This window comes from Oryzias latipes, chromosome 16 (genome assembly GCF_002234675.1).
Source record: "Oryzias latipes chromosome 16, ASM223467v1".
Taxonomy (NCBI): Eukaryota; Metazoa; Chordata; class Actinopteri; order Beloniformes; family Adrianichthyidae; genus Oryzias; species Oryzias latipes.
This window is the reverse complement of record NC_019874.2, coordinates 6,170,648-6,194,824: the sequence shown is the minus strand read 5'-3', so window position 1 is coordinate 6,194,824 and position 24,177 is coordinate 6,170,648. Positions and strand designations below refer to the sequence as shown.

The window sequence follows — 24,177 nt, the reverse complement described above, 5'->3', positions numbered from 1 at the left end:
CCACTGTATTTATCTAGGTGTGAATATGGGGTCATCAGTTCTGAGGGAGGGGAAAAGCAGCAGGGGGCTGGAGACAGCTGTCAGACGGAACAAGTATCTAGATAGTACCAGTCCATTGGTTAGTTACCACTACAGATGATGAATGACTGATTAGATTCACCTCTGATTCCTATTAGTGCATGGTAGCTGTATGTACTTGAATGCATATTTAATCAAAGATGAGTGCATCCATGGAAGGGAGTCTAATTAGACAGGAGGAAAGTTGAAATAAACAGAACTCCATGGCTGTCTGTGGCTGTCTGCTTCCTGTGAGGAACCAAAGGCCGATTTTTGAATTGAGAACACAAAAATGTTGCAGATAATGCAGCAAATCTAAGATTGTGGGCATTTATGCGCTTTAAAGGCATATGGTGGGGATTCAGTACCACTGATTCGGCTTTAGGTAGCATAGAAGTTAAGGCTGTTAAGCCATTCCGTTTAAAGACTTTAGCAGATTATGGGTAAAAAAAACCCCACTTGTTTATTTTAACTTGGCATGTTTTAACGTTTGATGTTTTCAAAAATTGTCCTCTATTAAAAGTAAAACCTTTACTTTTTATTGTTTTTACACATTTTTTGGGTGACACATCTTGTGGTGGGGTAAGTTGGGTTTGAGTTTGTCATTTGTCACGTACCAGTCTCTTAGCTCCTGTCTTTATGGTTTTTACCTGGGCAAGATTCTAGACACGGTCATACAAATTCATTATTGTCTTTAATCTGTGTTTTTTACTTTTTGCTTTCACAATAGCATACATTGTTGGAAGCAGACAGTAATGCTCTGTAGTGGAGCAAGCAAGGGCTTGAAATTAGGTGATAAAAAGGTTTCAAACCCACTCAAAAATGGACCACAGACAAGATGTGGCTGACAGGCAAAGGGCTCGTTCAGGAGCTCATAGAAAAGCATTAAAGCGCTCCTTTTGCAGCAGCCTCATAACTCATCAATTTACTACTGAAGGTCCAACATCTCTGGTTTATGAACGGGATCCCTCTGAGATACCCGCATGCCTCTTTCTGGGATGCTCTTGCTTTATCAGGAGAATCCCTGAGATGCCAGCCATTTTTGTGAATGTTTACTAATGAACGTCTTTGTTTTTGTGTTACATAATATAGGAGCTTAATTCTTACTTGCACAATGACGGTCCTGATCTGCAGTTTCTCTATCCTGCTTTGATTCTACGTGCCTGCCATTTTTTTGATAGTCTCACCACCTTTTCAAACTCCTTGTTACATCGCTGCCCCCTTGTGGTCACCGTCCACTGCTGTAAAGTTGTTTCAGGTTTAGGTTGATACAGGGACTGTATCCTATGTTTCATCCTAATTGTCCAAATTAAGTAAGAAACAGAAAGTGACATCAGCAAGTAACGTGGTCACATATGAATCGTATGTTTAGATTTCAGATGCTGGCAGGCTAGTTTAAGACTTCAGCACTTTATCAAAGTTTCATGTTATATATTTATTACAGATTCAGGGAATATGTTTATATGAACTCTTTGTTTTTTACCTCCTTGGTCCTATGTCAATAAAACTCGTGAGACATGGTTGCTTAAACAGCGTTCTGGGAAGTTTAATGAGGTCCTTTTCTTGATGCAGAATAAACAAGCAGACAAAAGTCAGCGTTAGCCTGGGCAAAAATAAATCATCTGTAATATGATAATTAAGAAACATACAATACTATGATTTAGAGCTAATGGTGTAGTTTATTTTGTAATAACTTTCAGATTAGTGGGATTCTCTAGAGAAATGATAGTCACCACTCTATAATGTGGAGGCAGCTTAGCCGAAGTTTACACATGAAAAATGAGACAAAATCAGGCAAATACCCTCAGTCACTTTCCAAATGGAGCGGACTTTCATTGAAGCGAGTACACACAGGCACTTTATAAATATTCTCCATGGTTGTGTGAAGTACTCTCATAAACACATCTAACCTTGTCTGTTGAACATGCATGTCTGGTTGTTCCCCTAATATCAAAAATACAAATAAATTAACGGAGGAAAGCAGCGGCCCTCTCCTCTACAAATAAATATTTAGTGATGACAAAATTTGAGAGGATATACTCAACAGGACGGTCATTTCTCCATCAAATAAAACCTCCACAGTGCTGGGAGGGGAGGGTACATATGGGATAAAAAAGATTCAGAGATGAGAAAGTACCTGATGGATGCTTGAAGTCAAAGGTTTTTTCATTGTTTTCTTTTCCATCCGTTCTTGAATGTAATGCTGTATTTCTGCTTTCATGATTTTACCCCCCAAAAAATGAGAAAAGTTTCAAACGATTTTGAGAATCTCCAAAGTTATCAGTTACACAAATTAGGTTTCTTGTTTTTTGTGCAACTAAACAGAATTTAAATAAGTGTTAATCCCAGTTTAATTTACAGTCTTCCATTAATTTATGTCATTTGACCAAAATTAAAAGTAGAATTTAGGGTCTTGTAACTAAATTATATTTCATAACCATCATAAATATTCTACAGTAAAATTGTCACAGCCAAAGGTCATGGTACATAAAGTAAAACTAGCCTACAGCAGTATTTCTCTAAACCCGATCCAGATAAGACTTCAGACGTGGTACTGAAGGTGAACTTTGTGAGTTCCACACAATCTGTCTTCATCTAATTTAAAAACAGATGTTTTGTAATTTCAGAGAAATTTCTCCTGACGTCTTTGCCTTTTAGAATTTTTCTGTTTTGCAACAATCCAGCAGCCAGCAGGTTAAAGAGCCTTTTACTGCGTAAATGTTTCTTACAGTTCAGGGATTTTAAACAAAGATCTAAACAAGTTCAGTGATAAAAAATAAAAAGGCTCATCTGAGACGGTAAATTATTCTCTGACATTTTTACAATCCATCTGAATGTAGGACTTTCCTCCTTCCTCTCTAGTTCTAGGTGTGATGATAGTTTAAAACACTCATGGCGGTTTCAGTCATGAATTTTTGAGTGTTAGTCCTTGAAGCTACTTTACTTACTACTTTATGATCTCATATGAGAAGTGGCTTTGTGCGCAGCTTCTTCATAATTTTCATTGACAAAGAGTCTATAATATCTTCAGACACTAAAGATTACTTCAACTTTACAGACTTTCTAGTCCCTATGCTATTCTGCACATAATGATGGATGTTTTCCAAAAAAAAAAAAAAAAAGATAATCTTTGAATGAAACTTCAGTTGGAGGATTCCTTTTCTGTCAAAACTGATCAAAGTAGCTGAATGCCTACTTGGATTCTTACACATTATCAGGCAGATCAGAGGAAGTAAATATGCTTATTTATACACATCCTGTAAACAGTAGGGATGCCACAATTCTTGGTTTAAGCCGAACCGTATGTTAACGGAATCATGGGGAAAGTGAATCCTTGCATCCCCACTGCATACGTCTGGATATGTTTATGTTGAAAGTATCAAACAATAGTGTTCTACTACATTACACCACGCTTAGTTAAAGCCAACTGAAGGGTTTTTCTTTGTTTCTTGCTTATTAGCAAATTAAAAAATAAATAGTTTTTCTTATTTTTATTCATTTTTTTGTTTTGTTTGGTAATACAGAAATCATTCATGGAACTGAAACAAAATCAAGACCATAACATCAGGGTTTGAACCGCAAATGAATCGTTGTATCCTTATTGAACAGTGACCACTTTGCACTAGCCATCCAGAACCATTGATTGAGGGATAACATCGCGTATACTGGTATGTTTAGCAGCTAATGAGTTGATATCCTGTTTGTATTCGATTGTGTGTGTTGGCTTTCTTTCACAGTTAAAGTGCAGTGCTTAGAAACTTGATGCTGCAAAGCAATCCCAGACCATCACGCTGCCACCACGATGTTTACGTTTTAGCATCCTATCCTCCTGTGTACAAGACAGGCCGTTTCCAAAGTAATGGTGCTTGCTAACAGTCTTCCTTTGTTATCTTGCTCTGTGTTGTTGCTATTGTTACAATGCATGGAGGGAGGCATGTGTATGACGCTCACAACTACAGTTGTGTCTTTAACCCTTGTGCTATCCTAGCCACTTTATCATTAGGAGTTGGGTCATCTAGACCCAGTAGACAGTGCTCTGAACCTTTTTTCTTCAATGATTTGTGATCTTCACTGGTGTCCATGGATTACATGAAATCTTTCCACGTTTATCCACCTTTGTCATGGTAGGGAGAACACGTCAATGCAAGGGTGGGTCATCTAAGATAGCACAAGGGGTAACGGCACCAAATGTGCCAGGATGCAGGAAGTCATTTCTGAGGAAAGGAGGAAGCCACATGACCGTTTATGATTACAATCTTTTGAGTTTATAAAAGAACAGGAACTGCAGGTTTCTGAACTAAAACCCTTTTTTGTTAAAATACAAACTTACCACTAGATTCACAGAAAAAAGACAAGGTTTTCTTGTTTTTACAAAGCTTTGCACCAACCTGCACCTTTTTTCTTAATCCACTTGCATTCCTGATAGAAGACAAGAAATGCAGATTAATTTAAAGTTCATGAATATTAAAGTTTTAGTGTTTTTAATTCAAAATGGAGTAGAAAATAAAAGCTCGAGCACACCTTCACAGTCTGTACAGGTCCTGAGTGTCAGATATGCCAATCATAAATTCACCTTTATAGCTAAAACCTGTTTGTCGTCGCTGTGACACATTTACTTAGATACTGAAACTATAATCCTTGGAAATATGTGGAATTTAATGTCATACCCAGAATGCCTCCCTAAGTACTCAAATATGGAAATGCTGAGCCTATTTTACTAACAAGACTCTGAGTAATTAGGGTTGTAAGGCAGTCTCATAGTTGTATAACGCACATTTGTTTTTCATTTAGCAGCAAGTGGAGAAAAAATTCAAGCGTTTTCAAAAAGGCTTTTAAATTGTCAACAAGTGAAGCCCTCCTGCTGATGTTTTCTTCAACCCAGCAGCAGTCTTTCAGCATTACAGATGGTCAAGCCTACAATAAATTGACCCCCATGTCCAGTGAATGTTCAAGTGGTGGTTATTACGCCAGCTGCAATGGGAAAAGTGGAGGATCTGTCACATGGCAGGATAACCTGAGTGCTTGTGGGGTTGGTGAGGTTTATTTGAACAGTGGTTCAACTTAACATTTTTGAAACTGAGAATGGCAGCATATTGTTATGCAATGAGTTTGTTGGTATGATTCTTATTACACGACTTGCTTGATAGATCCAAGAGAAATAAACCCACACCTGAGCAAAGTTTATAGGTTTGCCTGACGTCAAGTCCGTTGTCCGTTGCACTGCCTACATATCTTGTTCTACTGCAGCTCTCAGTGTGTGTGTGTGTGTGTGTGTCTGTGCTTGGCGTCTGCATGAGTTTGTCTGCAAGTAAAGTGAAAAGACTTTCCCTGCTCAAAATACTTGGGGTAAGTTTGTTTACCACCTGCCAAGTAAGTTTCTGTTTGGCTGTGAGAAGCAGGGAAATGGCTTATCAACCAATTTGACAGCTGCTCAAATTTTGTAAACACCAAGAATTCGTAAATCATAACAATCCTACTCATAAACAGGGCTTTCACTTCGAGAGCCAAAACAGAAGATTACTTTTAGAAACTGTGGGTTTTCTTCTTTAGATTCATGTGACACTGTAATGCTGAAGCCAAGTCTGGCAGAACTTGAAAATCTGCCTTCCTATGGAGCTTTTAGGTTTACTGTGAACAGATTCAAAATAAACGCACAATTTCTGATTATATGCAGCATTTAGCTCGTGCTGGTTTGCAGCGCCTTCCGTCCGTGAAACCAGGGTTTGAATCCGGGCTGCTCCCTATTCCCTTCTCTGCTTCTGTGCCGGTCCCAAGCCCGGATAAATTGAGAGGGTTGGGTCAGGAAGGGCATTCGGCGTAAAATGGTTAACATTGCCAAGTTAATCATGTGACTCGTCGTCGAAAAAGCGGTTGTTTCCCTGTGGCGACCCCTGATGGGAAAAGCCGAAAGAGAAAGAAGATAGACGTCTGAATATATTCCTTGAACTTGGTTTTGAAATCTGATATTTTTTCAATGGAGTCAATACAGCTCTTCAAAGTAATGCAGCTTATGTCCTTTTTTCTTTTTTGGTTTGCAGAGTTATTCTGTTTTGTCCCATCTACTTGTAGTTCAGCTCCAAGCCAGTGTTTCCAAATCAGCACCAAGATCATTTTACTCCTTTGTTATTGTTTCTCTGGTTGAATGCTGCAGGGAAGAGCATTATTTTACTATCAGAAAACACAGTTTAAGATGCATTGAAATACTAGAATAAACCCTTTTAGAAATACAGTAATATTCTCTGAGGAGTAACGTAACCAAAAGTAGTTGTGTCTGATGTCTTTGAAGATTTTCTCTGGCAGAAATGGTAAGGGGCACGTGCATCAGACAAGATGGCGCCCAGACATCATTAGGCGGAAACAGAAATTCTACAGATTTTTAAATTGTTGCACCTTTTATTCAAAATTTTTATTGTAAAAAGAAAAGTTCAGTGTGAAACATGATCTTAAAACGGGGCAGAAACTGTAATCCTTGTTTTTGTAAAGCTCTTACACAGGAGTTTAAATGAGTGTTTTTGGACCAGAAAAGAGTATTTTTTCAACCAAAATAGGGTGGGGTGGTGGATTTAGACCCCAAAAAAAGGCGTATTTTCTGACCGAAATGGGCAGTGGGGGACAGTACATGAACTTCTGGTTCTTCTGAATTGGTTTTATGAACAACAGTCTATATTTATTTGGAATGTATAACGATAAAAACATTTACAAAGTGTTAGCTGTGAGTCTGTATGTTGCATGTGTGTCATTGACTTTCTTGTTTGCAGATAAGATAAACTGTGTAACTGTTTGATATTGATGACTTTATGTTGTGTTAAGTATGTTATTGCTGTGTCAATCTAAACTTGGTTTTGGTTATTAATAAAAACAGTTTTCCATAATTAGTGATTTTAGTGGAGCTTTGGAAATTTTGTGAAACTGAATTTCTTTGTGAAAAAGCAGAGCAAAGTTTTGTCTGAAGAAAAATACAAAGAATCGCCTTAAAAACGAGCCATCCCAGGATTTGATAAATCAATATTGCAATTGAATCAGTTCCTCAATCTTTTGAACTCAGCACTTTCATACGGTTGTAGTTTGGAGTATCAAACAATTGGTTTCTTTTGACTTTAGCTGGATGTAGAAGTTAGCATACTCTTCCAAAGTTGACTTTAAACGAAAAACAAATGTGTATAATTACTGATGTAAAGCTGATTTAAGTCATAGCCATGCGGTCATTCCTGAACAAACACAGGCAGAATGAAACCGGAGGTGAAACGGCTGATGGAGGTGTGTGGGGGGGTAGTGGGGTAAGCAGCAGTGAGATAAGCTTGTTTCTAATAAGTCTCTTCTCCCTCGCATCCCCATACGCTGTGAGTGATGCCTTTGCAGAGGGAGGACTGGTAAAGTCCTCGGATAAAGGTTGATAATCTTGTTCCACTAGTGGAACTCTTTTGATGTTGGTTGTTGTTTTTGTGGGGCTCTTTGCCGTGACGCATCCCCCTCCAGCAGCTGTGCTCTCGTCCGCCAGCTGTTGAAACACAAAGGGTGAGATGCACTCAAGTGGAGTCGATAGAAACGTCGATAAAACCAGAAACACACTCAAATTTGCTGCATTTCCATTACACATATGTGCAAAGCTTTATCAAAATTCTCGACATGTAAAACATAATATAAAACATAATGATGCGCGTAAACACAAACCAACTCATGCGATAAGGAGCGGCCAGGTCCTTACACTTGGGAGCACCTACGGATGAAGCCATTTTGGGACATGATGGTTGGTGATTTACAGGAGCCTTGGATCCAGTTATTCCACATGACACACTCAACTTTTGATGAGCTGTGGGACCTCCTGTGGCGCACGCTGAACAGCCAGTTCCAACCAAGAAGTGCATTGCCACCCCCTCCAAGCGCAAAACCTTTTTTTCAATATAGTTTTAATATAGTTCATTATCGCAAATCCAATTTGCACAATTTTATAGTCAATGGAAACGCAGCTATTGTCTGTGGACTAAAGCAATAAAAACATTTCATAACTGATGTCTCTTACACAAATACAAATAGCTTTTTGTTTAAAATGCTTTCGTCGAGCTAAACAGCATCATGTATTCAACACACATACATAAAAAGAAGAAGTGCACCTGAGTTAAGATGAAGGGAAAAATGTGTTCAAGTTTGAGTCTTTAGACAGTCAACCCATTAGACTTATGGGTAAATATTACCCTCAGAACCAGATGGATGCTGTATGAAAATATTAGACGATTGATCGTTTTCCTGAGCGGACCTGGCAGACCGTATGAACACAAATATAGGTATGTAGTGTTGAGCATCTTTGTTTAAGAAATAAAGGAGGGCAGACTCTTCAAAGCTGTTGATTAGCAGGCTTTCATTCCCTTACTTTGGCCTTCTCTTTTGCCTCGTCTCTCTTTCTCTAAAGTGCCTGAGGCAGTTGTGCTCATTAACTCTGGTTGTAATTATTTTTGTTTTAGTCTCATATTGCTGACATTTCAACTCAGGGGCTCCTCAATCAGGATTAACCCAAACCGCAAGAAATCACACTTCACAGTCTTTTCTTACAGCAGCGCTTGTTGCCTCCAATTTCAGTCAAATTAAAGGTTTATTTTATGTAGCGTTTTTTTTTTTCCCCCCACTCAGGCCCCTGTACCGTTTGAAAATAAATTAGACTGCTTGCCTTTCATTTGTTGGATGCTGGTGACTTTCTCTGCAAACCCAACTCCCTTTTCCTATGGTCAGCACAAAGCAGACCTCTGTCCAGCAACTGCTGCTAAAGATTGGGATCGTGCAGGTGGTAGCAGTATGACTATCGGCTATGAAAGGAAGCAGTCTCATGTATTAGATCAGAGAGAACCATAGTTGTGTCAACATTAAACATGTGGTTCGATGCCCAAGCTAGAGGGATGCCATTTTGTGAAATTTATTCACAAAGTAGTATTCCTACATATACATATATGAATATGTAAACACATAATAATATATGATGACCAAAATATTTTTAAGTAATTACAAGATGTGTGCCATGATAAATGGGCAGCTTTGGTGCATGAAAGTAATATGAATTTAGGAAGCTGTTTGACTTTTATGCAGCTAAACCACAGCTTATGACACACATTTAAAAGAAACCCCCCAGCCCATGCTTACACATTTCCTTCACTTTGCCTTGAGGTCCTTAAGGTCCACAGGAAGCTTCAACTCATCTTCCTACCCCAAAGGCACTTAGTCTGAACACAGTAGTAATAAACTTTCATCACTCTGAGTCAAGTATGTGTGTGTGCGCATCAGCCTGTTAGCCTGTGTGTGCTGGCGCAGTAGTCATAGAGTGAGCAGTAGTTGTAAAATCTCATCACTTTGAGTGGTCCTCCGGGGGTCCTGGACTCCTCTCAATGTGTGTGGTTTGACCTGCCGTGGCCTTCCAGCTCCCCACATGCCCATTAGATAAACAGGCAGTAAACACAAGCAGTACCGGCATTGCTCGCTTCCCCTCGCAGCATACACAAAGCCTGCAGATGAAAGGACTTGTTCCCGACACTAATGGCCAGTAGACATTAGCTTCCATCCACCTCCTCTGGCTCATAATTAAAGGTTGGGCCAGCATGTTTATGGGGTTTCTAATGATAGTAGATATTCTTCTTGTATCTCCTGGTGCCTAGTCTCATAACTTTACTACATTCACCTGAAATAAAAGCGTGTCACTTATATTAGGACCCTTTGAATGCCACACATATAAATATAGATCAAAATCGGTCAAGTAAGACTCTCAGCAAGTACAGGCTGCAGCAATGCCTCCACCATCCTGCAGGTAAAACAATAATAACAGCAAAACCTGGAAACAATAAAAACACAATTCAAAACAGTCATTTGCTGGGAGGTTATGTCCATTAACAGTCGCTGGTTACAAGACTGGGTTGCTTTGAGCCACACTTTGAGGTGAGTTTAGAAAATTTTTAATGTGGGTCATAATTAAATTAGAAAGTAACTTTTTGAAGTAGCTCCTGCTATTTGTCTAATTTTAAATATATGACTCCTTAATTCTCCACCTGTCAATAGTTTATCTCTTCTAGCTTTTCTTAACCCTTTTTTTCCCTTCCCCTTTTCCTTTATTTGTGCTTCTGCTTCCTTGTTCTTCATTCCTATTATCTGCTAGTGTGACCACTTTTCTCAGTCTGTCCCACTTGGCTAGTGTAAACCAGTCTGGGAAGGGTTTGTGTGCAGAATAACAGACTCATCCCTGCTTTTGTTTGTCATGGTTTGTTAATATTGGACAGCTGTGAGTTGTTTGGACATCCTTTGTCGCAGGTGGCCTAGCATCCTATATTTAAGTAAGGGTCCAAGGGTGCCTCTCTGTCTGTGTATAGGATGTTTGACTGTATCAGAAACAGTTGTTTTGGGCATAAACACTTCTACTTTGTCCACACTGTTTGTGCAGACAGGAGTGACAAGCTTCAACTGCAAGACAAACACTTGGCTTTGCTTTGCTGTTAGGGAGTAGTTTTATATAACAGTAGCTAATAACAGGTCACAGCTGTAAAGGAACCCTTTTTCTCAATGTTTAGGAGACACGCAGAGGCACAAATACAAAACATGAATGTCACTACCATCCATTTATGTATCTTCTGAACTGAAGTTAAGATTTGAGGAGGAGCTGGCACCGCAATCAAGGAAGGTTAATGTGAATGTTTACTAAAGTCTGTCCCTCAACCATAAACAATGTCTGTCCTTATCTGGATCATACATTTTACAGTATTTTTTTCAAATGATGTGAACTTTGTTTTACTTCATCACTCATTGCACTGACACTGCACTTGCTTTTTTTGAAGAGTAATAAAATCTAGCCAATCATAGCTAGTTTTTATTTTGTGTACAAACCGCCACCCATCCAGCCCATTCCATGTCTCTTCGTTCTTGCATAGCAGCTAAAATCATCCTTATAGTCATCCTGAAACTATTAAACCAAATTGCTAAATGGTTCACATATGCTACCACTTAAAACTATGACTTTAAAAGGAGTAATCTTCAATCTAATGTGGCAACCAAAAAGAGGATGAGTTAAATTGTGGGAGGGGAAGCTGAACAAAGTACCCTCAGAGACTGAAACTACAGAAAAAAAAGCAAAAACAAGGGAGCTTTTTCATATCATCATGTCTGTCTTTTTCTCCCTATATTTGTCTTAAATTACCTGCATCCATTCTGACTTTAATTCAAAGGAATTTATGAAATATGTAGTTATAGAAAAGAAAGACCCCAAAAATCTGACATATCTGACTTAAACAGCCACATGTCTAAAAATAAAAACCAAAACCAAGGAAGTTATACTTGGAAATCTCTTAGTATTTCTTCTTTTTGCTGTAAAAGAGCAAAATGCTCATTTGGAGAAATTACAAAGTGAATTTGACTTCCCAGTGGAAGTTTGGCCGTTAGGATAATTTTCAGTCTTTTTTAGTGAAATAAAGATGCAGTTTGAAAACAATATTTGTATGTATTTTAATTTATTGTGTTGTAATAGCTTTGCTTACCCCTGACTGTCTTATATCTTTAAAGATTGCTGTTAAGAATTAGACTTTTTCCCGGCTAACAAGCAGACTGTATTGTTGTAACATATAACTGGAGTAACAGAGGCTTTTAGAGCACACAGCTCAGCAGTAAAAACAAAATCAAGGTTCGTCCTTTTCCCCTGCTTGTCCAAAAACTACAGGTGTAAAAAAAAAACAGTGGGCAGAAATCATTCCCCCCCAACCTAGATTAATAACTTTATCCGCTTTTCTTTATCATAGTCCACCTTTTGTTTGGAAATATCAGCAAAAATTCAATATCAGTCATCCCTAAAACAGGTTGTAATAATCTAGGTAGAACCATTTCTTGTCATGAGCTGAAATGTTTTGGACAATATTAAGTTCTAGTTAAAGTATTATTCCTATTTTAAAAGCTCCTTAAAAATGCATTTGACTTTGTAGCATGCAGGGACCTTGGTTACAATTTGCAACTGAAGCTAAACATATTTTTATTGACCACCCAAAATAAAAAAAATAGAACATTCAGTATAAAGGGAACCTAAAATGTTGTGTAATGCATTAAGAGAATTAAAAAGTTGCTTGTGAGAAGCATTCATCTTGGTCTCTGGATTGTCAGAAAACAGAGAGATACAATAGTCCATCCACAGCACATAATAACACAACAATGAAATTCTTCACAGCAGTGTTTCCAGCTTCCTGAGCAACTAAGCAGGTTTTGCTTTGATCTGTCGGTGAGATCATTACTTCGTCTCCTGAATTTGCTAAAGGCCAAGCTGAAAATTTGAGGGAAGTGGGATTGTGCCGACATGGACAGACTTGATTGTAATTAAAGACAGGATTTTGTCTCTAATTGTCATGCACGCTCTCCGTTGAAAAAGCCCAGGGCTGTAGAGTGAGCTGATCAGGATAACTGGGAAGATGGGATTGGGCACTCAACATCTGGGGGTTTGATGCAAAAGGCACAATGGCAGGTGATGCCAGATGAAGAAAGCAGACAGAAAAAGACGGCCTCAATAGCTTTGGTTTGTAGGTTTTTGGGAATATTAAAGTTTAAACCTGTTCAGACTTTGATCAAAGAAACCCCCTGGCTGTGAAACAATGGGAACTGCTCTAGACTTGTAATCAGCAAGTCGCCTGCTTGAAACCAGGTTTGGTCACAGTCCGGTTGTGTTAGGAACAACATCCGGTGTAAAACATCTGCCAAATAACGGTGCAAATAGGGTATTAGGGAGCAGCTGAAAGACAACAACACAGTTTTTAGGTATGATTATTCAATATATAACAAGCAGTCTGTTTTCAGCGGTTTCTATGGTTAGTTGATCATCTAATGTACCTGTTAACTGTTGGACTGATACCACCAGGTTTTAAGTGTGTTTTGTGGAGAAGGAAAGGTAAAGATTTTACAGGGGCTCTATCTGCCCTTTAGTAGTTAAGCTTTCTGTGGAAATGTCCACTCTGTAGAAGCTTCTCCTTTTTTCTATTTTCTTCATTTCCTATTGTTCCATATGGCTGCTGGTAATTCTATGGGGCTATCCGCTTTTCACTACTGTGAGAAACGTCCGTGAATGGGCCAGTAGTGACACCACAAGAATTTGGCTTTTCTTTTATCTTGGTGAAAATAAAAAATAGATACAAAAATTTAGTTAGAATTTTTTTTACATGTAGAGTAACAAGAAAATCTGTTTTGTAAAATTTCTATGCTAAGATTGAAAATATAAAAAATGCCATGTGATTGACATTGTTACAGTGTTACTGTGCTTCATGCTAATACATGAACATGCATTTACCTGAGAAGCAGGTGCAACAAAGTCTAAACATTATTAATGTATTTTTTGTTATCTGTGCCATTGGTGTCCGAACTTTTTTGGGTCACAAACTGGTTTAATGTTAGTTGAAATATTTCCACAGAGTGGCCCGTACGAGGCTGATGTTGGCGTTGGATTTTTAGGTGTGACATATATGGTTTAAAGAAAAGTTAGGGGGAAAATATGTTAAAGACTTTTAAGCTAAATTAGACAGGGCCTTGTTCAGAACTTCGACACCAATTGACAGAAAAAATGGATGTTTTCAAAGTACAATAATAAATGCAAAATCCACGGTGTAGGCAACGTTACTAGCAGCATCTTCGTAACCTCAGAGAGTTAGTAGCTGCATTTTATGAAGAGCGGGTTCGGTGCGTGAGAACAACCTCTCACAATAAATTCCTATTTTAGATCCAACTCCTGGTTTTGTCTGTTAAATGCATCTGTCTTTCTCTTTGAAGTTGTCACACTGGCTCTTTTTCCCTGTTCAAAGAAACTGTCCAAAGATATTTTCTTTTGATAGCTTTGAGGTTTTAATTTAGCTGTAATGTTAGAGGGCTGAGCAGCCCCTTTTAACAAAGTTGTGGATGTAGAAGAGACAGTGACTGAGGTGAGCATCATGACTGACATCAAAAGAAAGTCACGACCAGATGTTTTGTGAAAAAAAATCAGGTAGTTTTTCAGAATAAAAGCTTTTTTTGAGAGCCAGATAAGAAATAAACTGAAATTGAAAGTTATGTCTTCTTTCTGTGTGGGCGCTACCAAGTGCCTGTCCAGGGTCTGGGGGTTAGGGAACTCCTGTGTACGTGTGTTTGTATGCATCTTCTGTTTTCACCAGCATATATGTTCATGTTTTGCAAATGTTTTGTAAAATGCAGAGAAAGCTCAGCTTGAACTCGAGAAAAGTCCATGAAGTTGACTGAATTACAGCAGTGATAAGGCATGTTCAAGTTGACTATGAAAAACCGTTACTCAGGGGTTGACATAGCCCAGAAATTTGCACTGGCCCACAGGGCCAGTAGTTTTTGAAACTTACTGGCCCTGCCTGAAAGTTACAGGCCCGACACCGCGCATAGCGGGACCCGCCGCTCCGCAGGTGCTTGCAACTTTAGGGGGGTCTGGGGGCATGCCTCCCCGGAAACTTTTAATATGGTGCAATTTGGTGCATTCTGGTGACATCACTTATTTCTACACTTTTCAATGACTGAAAATAGAGCATATCAAATTTAAATCTGCTCTAGTCTGTTTCAGATGTTTTGAAGAGAGCACTGCTGTGTAGTAGGTAACACTAGTTCAGAAGTTTTCATGCTGCTTCTAACGGCAAATATCGCAATAAATCATAAACCTTAAATGTGTTAAAACAATCTAATGGCAGCTTGAACCATTTAACGAATCAAATAAATCCCTTAATGCATTTGACCAATCGGATGGACGCCTTCACATTGTTGACCAATCAGATGGAGCCCTGTTATGTTAGATGTTTGTAACCTATGTCAACGTGGGTCATTTGGAGTATAATTTTTAAACTGGGAATGGTTATTTGGTTATTTTGCTGTTTGTTTATATACCGCAAATTATATCGTTATCGCAATTTTAATCTCTGATATCGCATATCGCGAGTTTTCCTCATATTGTGCAGGTCTAACTGAGATCATTCAGCTAACTAGAAATACTTACTGCTTACAGTGTTGTAAAGAAAAACAAAATTAAGTAGTTTAACATTCTACTGCATTTGAGTCTGAGATTCAGGTATTTGGAGTTGCCTTTGATTCTTTGACATTCAGCTTAAGCTTAGTGCATACAGTTTCATCTTCAATGCATTCATTAAATATCTTGCTGTCCATAGTACTAATTCCACCCATTACTCCATCTAACATATTCCTATCTATTCCTGCCATGTCTTCCACATCTCTGACATGCTTCAGTCTCTCTTCAGTGACGGTGTCGGATTTATAATCAAATGTAATAATAACCCACTGGCTTGTTCCTTCGTTGTTGCTGTTTAACATTGTTTTGTATTGAATTGTTACATTCAATAAAGTTTGAAAAAAAAAGTAGTGAGCGCGTGCCGCGTGGTGCTCTGCAGTGAAAGCCGCGCGCGCGCAGGCGGGAGAGAAGGAGAAGTGATCAAAGGTTTCCCATAGAAACCCTTGAAGTCTGAACACAGGACTAGCAGAAAAACTAAATTATGAAGACGAGGTAAATCTACGCGTTTTCGCAAAATTTACTTTATTGAAAAAGGTGAAGAATATATAAACCGTTAAATATTTTAGTGGCCCGAGCGGACAAGTGAAAAGTAAAGTCTTGTGGTCCGCACTGCTCGAAAAACAGGACCGGGCCAGCGGACAAATGGCTATGTCGAGCCCTGTTACTTTCCGTGGGAAAGTAGCAGCAGAAACAGAAGTCTGTTTACATTAATGATCTCACAAGTGTCTTTCCTTTAGATTAAATTGGGGCTCATTTTAAGTTCAACCAGTACACCGTATTTCCATGATAGGAATGATACATGAATGCAATCAGGACCAAGTGTGTTTTCTCTCTCGTTTTAAAAGCCTGACTATCTTACTGACAAAGGACCAGCGCACACTTGGTTTGGACTCTACAGCTTTTCTGTAGATGTGGTCTGAGGTGAGCAAGGCTTTGCAAATACAAAAGGTGATCCACTGTGCGCCCGGTCAGGGCTGGTTGGGTTCAGTCAGGCTACGGGCTGCAGTAGTGTAGTGTCTGGTGGTTTTTTCAGCATTTTTAAAGTTGAAGGAATAAGATTTACTTGATGCAGCTTTATATCTGGCTATGTGCCTCTTTCCTGGTATTTTGACCACCTCTGTTTTCATTTTTAAATGTGATGTCATAATAGCTTACAGTAGGTTGTGTGAACAAGTCCACCTTTACTTGGCCATCTAAAGCAGGACTAAAGCAGGGACCAAACTCACTCAACAGTGTTCTGTTTAGACAAATGAATCACACTAGAAGGATTTCATAATTTGGTCAAGATGTACCCAGTTTTAAACAATTCTTAAACTTAAGCTTTGTTATTCTCTTATAAGTAGTGACATGGCTTATTTTTAAGTGTTGTTAACAAGTCATTGCTTTGATCACAATTTTAGTCTCTTTATTTTATGAAAGATCAGACATTGGCATTGTAAAAGAGTGTACTTTTTTATTTTAACTTGGCTGCTTCTTCATATTAAGATGGCCCACGGAATTTGAACCCCAAAAATCAAACAATTGACACATCTTAGAACTCACTGATTGACTGGCCTGAATGTAAAGTAGAAAAAATTGAAGAGGAAGAGAATTCTGTTGACATAACCTGTTGTTATTTTTTACTTTTGCCCTAGTTTAATTTAATTTGTTGGTGTCCCTTTGTTTTTCCGTCTGCCACCTCAAATTGTGTATTTCTGTCTTTATTTTATTTTATTTTTTTTAAATATATTGTATACATATTTTTTTGTTGCTCTCCCTTCACTTTGTGCTGATTTTCTTAGTGGCCTGTGATTGTTGGTGTGTATAAAGCTAAAGGCAACTTTAATGGGGGTTACTGTAGTGTTAGCTTAAACCAATGGCATTTAAAGAGACAAAAACACTTTGTCATACATGAGATATAATGTCAAAACCATCGTCTCAATTGATATATACAACGGTCCCTTGCTATATCTCGGTTCACCTTTTACAGTCTCACTGTTTTTACCGATCTTTCTCTTTTTAACAGTGCATCGTGTTTAGAATATTGTTAATCAATCTCCTGTACTGAATGCATGCAGCTTGTCTCATCAACATAAATCTTTGATAGTGAGCTGATCTTTATAAATGGAGCCAGGATGAGAACAGACTTTTCTTAGGCCAGCCTTTGTTTCCAGTCGAGCTTGCCTGTGTCCTTTCTGAACCTCAGTTCCTGTGGTAGACTTACTCACCGCTGCTGGCGCAATAATACAGGTAATACAGGGAAGCAAGAAAGTGGGTGACATTAATTACCCATATATCATGCTAGATGGACACAAACATCTACACCCACAGTTCATAACCATCTTTCCCCACAGAAAAACTGTGGGTGCCGTACAACTACCAATCCTTTTTCCAAAAGTTTTAGCAGGCACAATTTTTTTTCCTCCTCTTTTACACAATTGCACACGAGAACACATACATGGACACAGGCATCAGTAGAACACCTGTCCAGCTGAATTGCTTGCTCCAGGACACCTTCAAGTCATGAGCTCATCGGAAAAGCAATTAAAGGTGGTGTAGGTCCTGCACACTGGCGTAATGTTTTGTTTTGCTACTTGGCTTAGAAATTAACCAAACCTGTCAGAAGTCATCTGGCTGACACGGGCTGGGCTTTATTTATTTATTTTCAGTTGGAGAAGCTGGACGCAGGGTCCCTGCGCTGCCTTCCTTCCAACAATGAAGTGATTCTGAGGGGGTGATTAGCTGGCTGGGAAATAAAATCTACCCCCTCTGCCGACCTGGGGGTGGTTGAAGATCACCTCCCACATTTTGCTGCCTCTGTCTCGTTCTCTAAAGTTAAGGTCATGGCCTTGTAGTTGAAAGGTGGTGGTCTCTGTAACCTCAATCAGGGCTTTGGTCTCCTGTGTAGGACTTGGAGTTGAACTTGTATTGACCTTAAAACTCTCTATTTCTTGAATTACATGGTTGTGTTGATGGAAAAAAAGCTGAATTTTGTCAGTGTAACCTACTAACCTGTCAACATAGGACTTACAAATATATAATATGAAGATTTGTGGCTGATAGGTTGCCAGCACTGTTGACCCAGAAAAGAACAGACAGGACTAAAAAGGTTAGAGGCCTTCTTTGTCTAGATTAATGTAGCTCCAGGTCTGGTGTCAGACTGCCATAAAACAACACCAGCAGCTCCCTGCATTCTTTTAACTCTACTGGTCTTTCGCCACTGAAGAAAAAAAAACACCTTTGACATTAATAGGTCTACTGTGGGTGAGGCAACGCTATAGAGTGTCTTCACTGTGCTTTCTGTGTCTTTTTTTTTAAAGTCATTGGTCTGCTCTCTTGTGTTTTCTTCAGGCATCATTTAAGAAGAAGGAAAAACACCTTTGTTATCATTGTCATCACTTTGTGTAATTGCCCTTGTGCCACCCTATTGGAGTGGAGGAAAAACAGCAGTTAGCCTGCTGCCGAGGTCACTCTCTTAGCATGCTAGGCCCTTTAATGGTGCAGCAGGCTTCAAAGGATGTGTCACTCTCAGACAGTTATGTCAACACAATGATTAAGAAAGAACACAGTTTGAATGGCCAAACCTTGGCCTTCAAAGCCTCAATAGCAAGGCCAACACATGCATTCTTTCTTTGTTACTGTTCGACTAAAAGAGAGCTCAGAGAACCTTTGTTTACACTGATGCTGACCCAACACATGACATTCTGTGACAGGTAATGAAGCAGTTTTTAAAACCCAACATACCCATATTTTTCAGAGTGGAAGTCCCTTTTTTTTATTTTGTTTTTGCATAGTTTGGCCAGGGTGTGACTTACACCCAGGTATGACTCAAATGTGTTTGTTCTTTTCTTTTTTGTTTGTTTACAAATAAATAGGCTCATTTGTTTGTTATTTTCCACTCCCACTAACAGCTGTAAGAGGGCAGTGTAGGTGTGTGGATCAGTATTTGCTACTGACAGTAACCCAGAAGAAGAACATTATATTTTAATATTTGTGCGGAAACAATAATAAAAAGTTGCTCTAATTTTAATCTTATTTTTTAGTTTTCACTCAACGGACCAATGTGAAACAGCAAGTCATCAAACTGGGTTACGGAGAGACAGAAGTACAGCTGAAAGCAGCTGTTTTTCAGTTGCAACCTCTGCAGTACAGTAAACCCTTGTTTTTCGCGGGGGCTACGTTCCAAAAAGACCCTGTGATAGGCAAAATCCGTGAAGTAGAAACCTATTAAATTATTATACAATTAAATACTCTATTATACATTGAAAAGAAAGAACAAACCAATTTACAGGCTCAAGCATTTGTTTCACAAATAAAAGTACTTTAGAAACCTTTTTTTCAACAAATAACTTCTGTACTGTACTGTCAAATAATAATTTTAATGAATGTGAACAGAAGGCTTCAAATCGCGGAGATTAGCCCCGCCCACCGTGACCCGAGTATTGGATTAAACGGGAGAAAATTTAAAATGATTATGAAAAAAATACAAATTACAGTGGGACAAATAGTGACTCAGGTGTATTTCACTGCTGTTCAGACTGAGCCGCTGCATCCTGACTCCGCTCTGCAGTGTTTTCTTCTTGAAGCCCGCGGTGCAGCTGTGTTTGTTCGGGAGAAGAGCATAGTGATAGGCAGTTGTTGTCGCTCTTTTTTCTGCTTTGCAAAAAGATCCTTATACACTGACATGCCACCATCAAGAGAATTTGCACGTAGTAATGAAAATTTGGCAAGCTGATTTACGTACGTGCACATATTAAACTGCTACGGTGTTGACGCACAGGTAGAGAAGAAGCGGAGTGACTTTTTAGCCAATCAGAATGCAGAACACAATGCACGATGCAAATCCATGAAGTAGCAAAACCGTGAAAAGCAAACCGCGTTACAGCAAGGGATCACTGTACATGGTGCGGCTCACCGTACTGGGAGACTCTCTGAATGATCTCATGAACCCATACATGGAGACGCGTTTGCCGATGCTTTTGTAGAGCTCTTCAAAATGAATGAACCGGAAATCTCAACATCACCCGTATCTTGCATGGCTTACACATGAGATTTACAGTCAATGCTTTCATGTAGGCTAAAAACTTTACGGTAGCTTCCCCCACACGCAGTGAGAGCGTCAAGTTTACGAACAGATTTTTAGACAAGCGTTAAGCAGCAAATTTGACGCACATTGAAAGAGAGGGAGCAGACATGTATGTGATGCGTGAATTGCACTTGGTTTGAAAGCAGCATTACACCGGGCTTGGCACAGTTGTTTCAGAAGCGTCACACTTTTCTCTCAATAATGTGACTTATACTCCAGTGCGACTTATACATGATATTTTTCTGCTTTATTATGCAGTTTTTGCCTGCTACAACTTATTTTCCAGAGCGATTCACAGTCTCAAAATATGACGAATCTTATAGAACTATTGTGAAAATTCTGTATGCATATCATTTTTTGTGTTGCATGTGTAGTGCAACACAAACAATCTCTTCAGTTTTTGTGTCATTTTGTAAAATTATTGTTTGCCGTGTTATTCTCTTTTCAAAATGGAGACCTGATGTTATAAACCATAAATTAAGCCTTTTTGTCACAGCAGTGATTTATTGTTTTTTAATGTATTTCTGATAAAAGGACCACAGTTTGGACCGGTTCATTAAAGACATTTTCACCACTCGGTGTTTCAGGCTTCATGCTGGCCTTTGCAGCAGTGGAACCACTTGAAGTCAAGCCCCAGCCTTGCGGCTACAGCCGAGGCCTATTAAGAAGCCACACTGTGGTAAAGAAGTTCAAGCCACAGGGCTGAGGCTATGACTTCTGGTAAGGTGAAGGAAGTGAGAGATGCTTGTAGGATGATGAGTCAGGGTGGAGGAATAATTTCAGAAAGAGTGTATAAGAGAAGAAGAAGAGATGGTGATCCTGAAGTAGAGATGCAATGTGGTAGTATGTTACAGAAATAATAGAAGGTACTGCTTAAAATTGAGTTGAAAAGGGTGACAAAGGAAAACAAGTTCAGTGTAGGAGAAGCAAGAATGTCATGTAGGGAAACCTGGTGATGGCTACTGTTCATCAGTTTAATGTTATTACATAAAATCTTTACCCTTTTGCTTGTAAGATGCTTTCTAGCTGTCCTGAGGTGTGCATCTGAGGTGCAATAAAATCCTTTCCAGTGCTGTCAAAGCAGGAAGGATTCCTAATAAGCTGGCTCCATCTGCCTATTTCTTTCTTTTTCTGAGGATAGGATTGGGTGTTCGGTTTAAGGATGTGGCCATTCCACATTTCTTTGAAATCTTATTAACAAACTTTGTTGAAGAAAGTAGTGATGAGCCAGGCGCTTTTCCTGACGGGGTCAAATGCAGATTAATAAAAAGCAGGAATATGTCTTTGCTCATTTGAAAGTGCTTTAGTTAGGTCTTTTAAATAGGATTTGGCCAACCTTGTCCTGTTGTTGAAGCAACAGGCAATCAGGCTTTGTTATACGCCAAAGACATGGATGCAGTTAGACTTTCAGGCTTCCACAGGCCAGAAATGAGCTTTGAAACTGAAGACTGAATCTTGTCTAAAGCTCCATTAAACTCCCTCAAGTCTTCCTAGAGCTGAAACATCCTTGTGTCGTCATGCTGGGACATTCCACGGCACGCCAGAGACCCCGCACTAATCCTTACAGCATGGAAATGGTTATTGATGTGATCCTTACGCATTACCTCAGGGCCTGCTTATTGTTGGTAAAGATTGTTTTTAGGAGTAAATCAAAACCCAAAGTAACTCTCAGGTTTCATTGAAATTTATCAAAAGAAAATGTTAGTCTTGGCTCAGTGTGAGACCACTTTGAGCAGCTCAATTGAAACAAACTGTGCCCTGTGCTGCACTCCAACAACCAGGCTTGATACCAATAAGCAGGTTATTAGGCCACAATATATTTTGTTTGACAGAATTGTGGAAGAATTTGATGCTAAGTGTAAGACGATTTTCCCTGAATTATTTTCATCTTTATTTAACTTAATTTGAGTCCAATTATCTATATTAATCTTATGAATCTGCTTCTTACTTTTTTTTACGTACTGCTACTTCAAGGTCCTTTTGTGTGGCAATAAGTTGTTTCCACATTTTTTATCCATTGCTTTGGCTGAACTCTTAAAAAAATGTTGGATTTGCGAATAATTTTTAGTGTTGTCAAACAATTTAAATTAAATCTGTTTTGCATACTGTATATATTTTCTTAGTATGAGAGTGAGATCATCAATGTCTGTTTTTTGTGCCTTTTGTTTTCCAGGTGCAGTCCTGCTGGTCAGCGTTCAGGGGATTTCTGTCAATGTGGATCCAGTTTTTTGCACTTGGTTGTTGTATCAGCCTCACAAAGGGAGCAGCAGGAAACAGCAACAGGTACTTGATCCGGACTCTTGTTCTTACGCTTTATATTCTGGCATATCTTCTCGTGTTGGTCCTTGAACCAGTTTTCTCCAGCTTGTCTGTAGACGTACCTGGATCTAGTTGTCTGTAAGCGGATTTATTGGAATGGAGCAGAAAGGGCAGCTTGTAGTTTCTACATAACAGTTGCAACCTTTTTCCAACAGCATTTTTTTCATCTGCTCCTGATTCACAACGAGTCCAATAAAAATGCTATTTTAGGCTTCATTTTCTTTATATATGTCTATATTGATAAAAATGCCACAAGAACATGTTAAAAAACACAAATTTCATCAAAGTGGAGCTTTAATGAAATTTTCCCGCTAATAAATACTTCTGCATTAAATCTAACCAACTCAATCCCTTCAAACAGACTACCTTCCTCTGGATTTCACTCACTTTGACTCACTTGTTTTAGGTTATTAAAATACTGTGATGGATCCGTGATCAGTTGAACAGAATGATCTTTGAGAAGTTTCAGTGGATTTAAAGCACATCACAGATCTGAGTCGGCTCTACTGAATGCCACAATGATCTGCTCCAGGCTGCAGACACTGGACTTGTTCTTTTGGACCTCAGTGCTGCTTATGACTCAACTAATCAGAACATTTTATTGCAGCCTGGAACATGTCATTAGTATTGCTTAACCGGCTTTAAGTCATATTTATTGAAATTGTTTGATATATTAGAAACGATGTGCTGGCAGTCTATTTTAATCATAAAGCTTTCTACAAATAAAAAAAACCAGGGGGGGATTTGATCTGCAAGTATTATGTCTTCTTAGCTCAGATTTGCAGATCCACATCCCTTCTTTTTGAGCTACTGGCACTGTGTACGGGCACAAAACTATTTTAAACACTAAATACATTTGGAAACACATCTCCATTGCATATTCCATTCCATATTCCAAAATCATGGAGTCCAGTGTTGCCAGATTGGACGGTTTTGATACTAAATTTGATGGTAAAAATGGCTCTGGGCAGGTATGCATAATTTGGGCAGTTTTAGGGTCGGTTTGGCGTTTTTTTCCCCCCCTCATGAATATATAATAGCGGACTACCTTAGGCCGTGTGGCTGTTGGAGTCTTATGTACTGAAGCTCCGTGAACGCACCAGGCAGAGACGCTTAATGGACCGGGCTCTGTCATATAACCCAGTGGTCCCCAATCCCCGGGCCGCGGGCCGGTACCGGTCTGTGGGTCATTTGGTACTGGGCCGCACAGAAAGAATAAATAACATGCATTACCTCCGTTTTATTTATTTCGGAATCTGAAATATGTTTTATTTTGAAAAATTGCCCGATTCTCTGGTACATCAGTCTATTCAGGGCTGCTCATTACGTCGATCGCGATCGACCGGTCGATCTTCAAGGACATGAGGGTAGATCGCAGGCCAGCAAAGATAAATAACAAACAAAAAAGCAAAAAAGTACTTCTAAACAATCCAACAGCCAATCAAAATCCTCATTGAGAAGTACGGGACTTGATTGAAAAACAGAGCGGCCAATCGGACATCCTCTGATACATACCTCACTGCACATGCGTGTTTAAATTCACTAAGCGCAAATTCTGTCTGTCATCAGAAAGTCGCTTTCTGACCGCTGCACGTCAAGTCCCCCGCAGAAGACCACTCCGGACAACCAGAGTGTTTATTGAAGCCGCCCCGCGTGTGTCCTCCTGTTATCAGCTTTGAGGTTCTCCCCGGATAAATACGAGCTCATTAAGGAAGCTGTTTTTTTTGCG

The 24,177-nt window shown here is 39.1% G+C and overlaps 1 protein-coding gene across 3 annotated transcripts in view; it reads left to right on the top strand.

Annotated features, from left to right (window-relative positions):
- The window catches only part of vps13b (vacuolar protein sorting 13 homolog B), a 318,686-nt gene that overhangs the window by 107,428 nt on the left and 187,081 nt on the right, over positions 1–24,177 (top strand). For all 3 annotated transcript variants that reach the window (XR_002874967.1, XM_023964361.1, XM_023964362.1), the window contains exon 20: positions 22,303–22,412. Coding sequence is in view for 2 of the 3 variants with exons in the window: in XM_023964361.1 (XP_023820129.1) it covers positions 22,303–22,412 (110 nt within the window). In the remaining variant the exon portion in view is untranslated. The remainder of the gene's footprint in view (positions 1–22,302; positions 22,413–24,177) is intronic.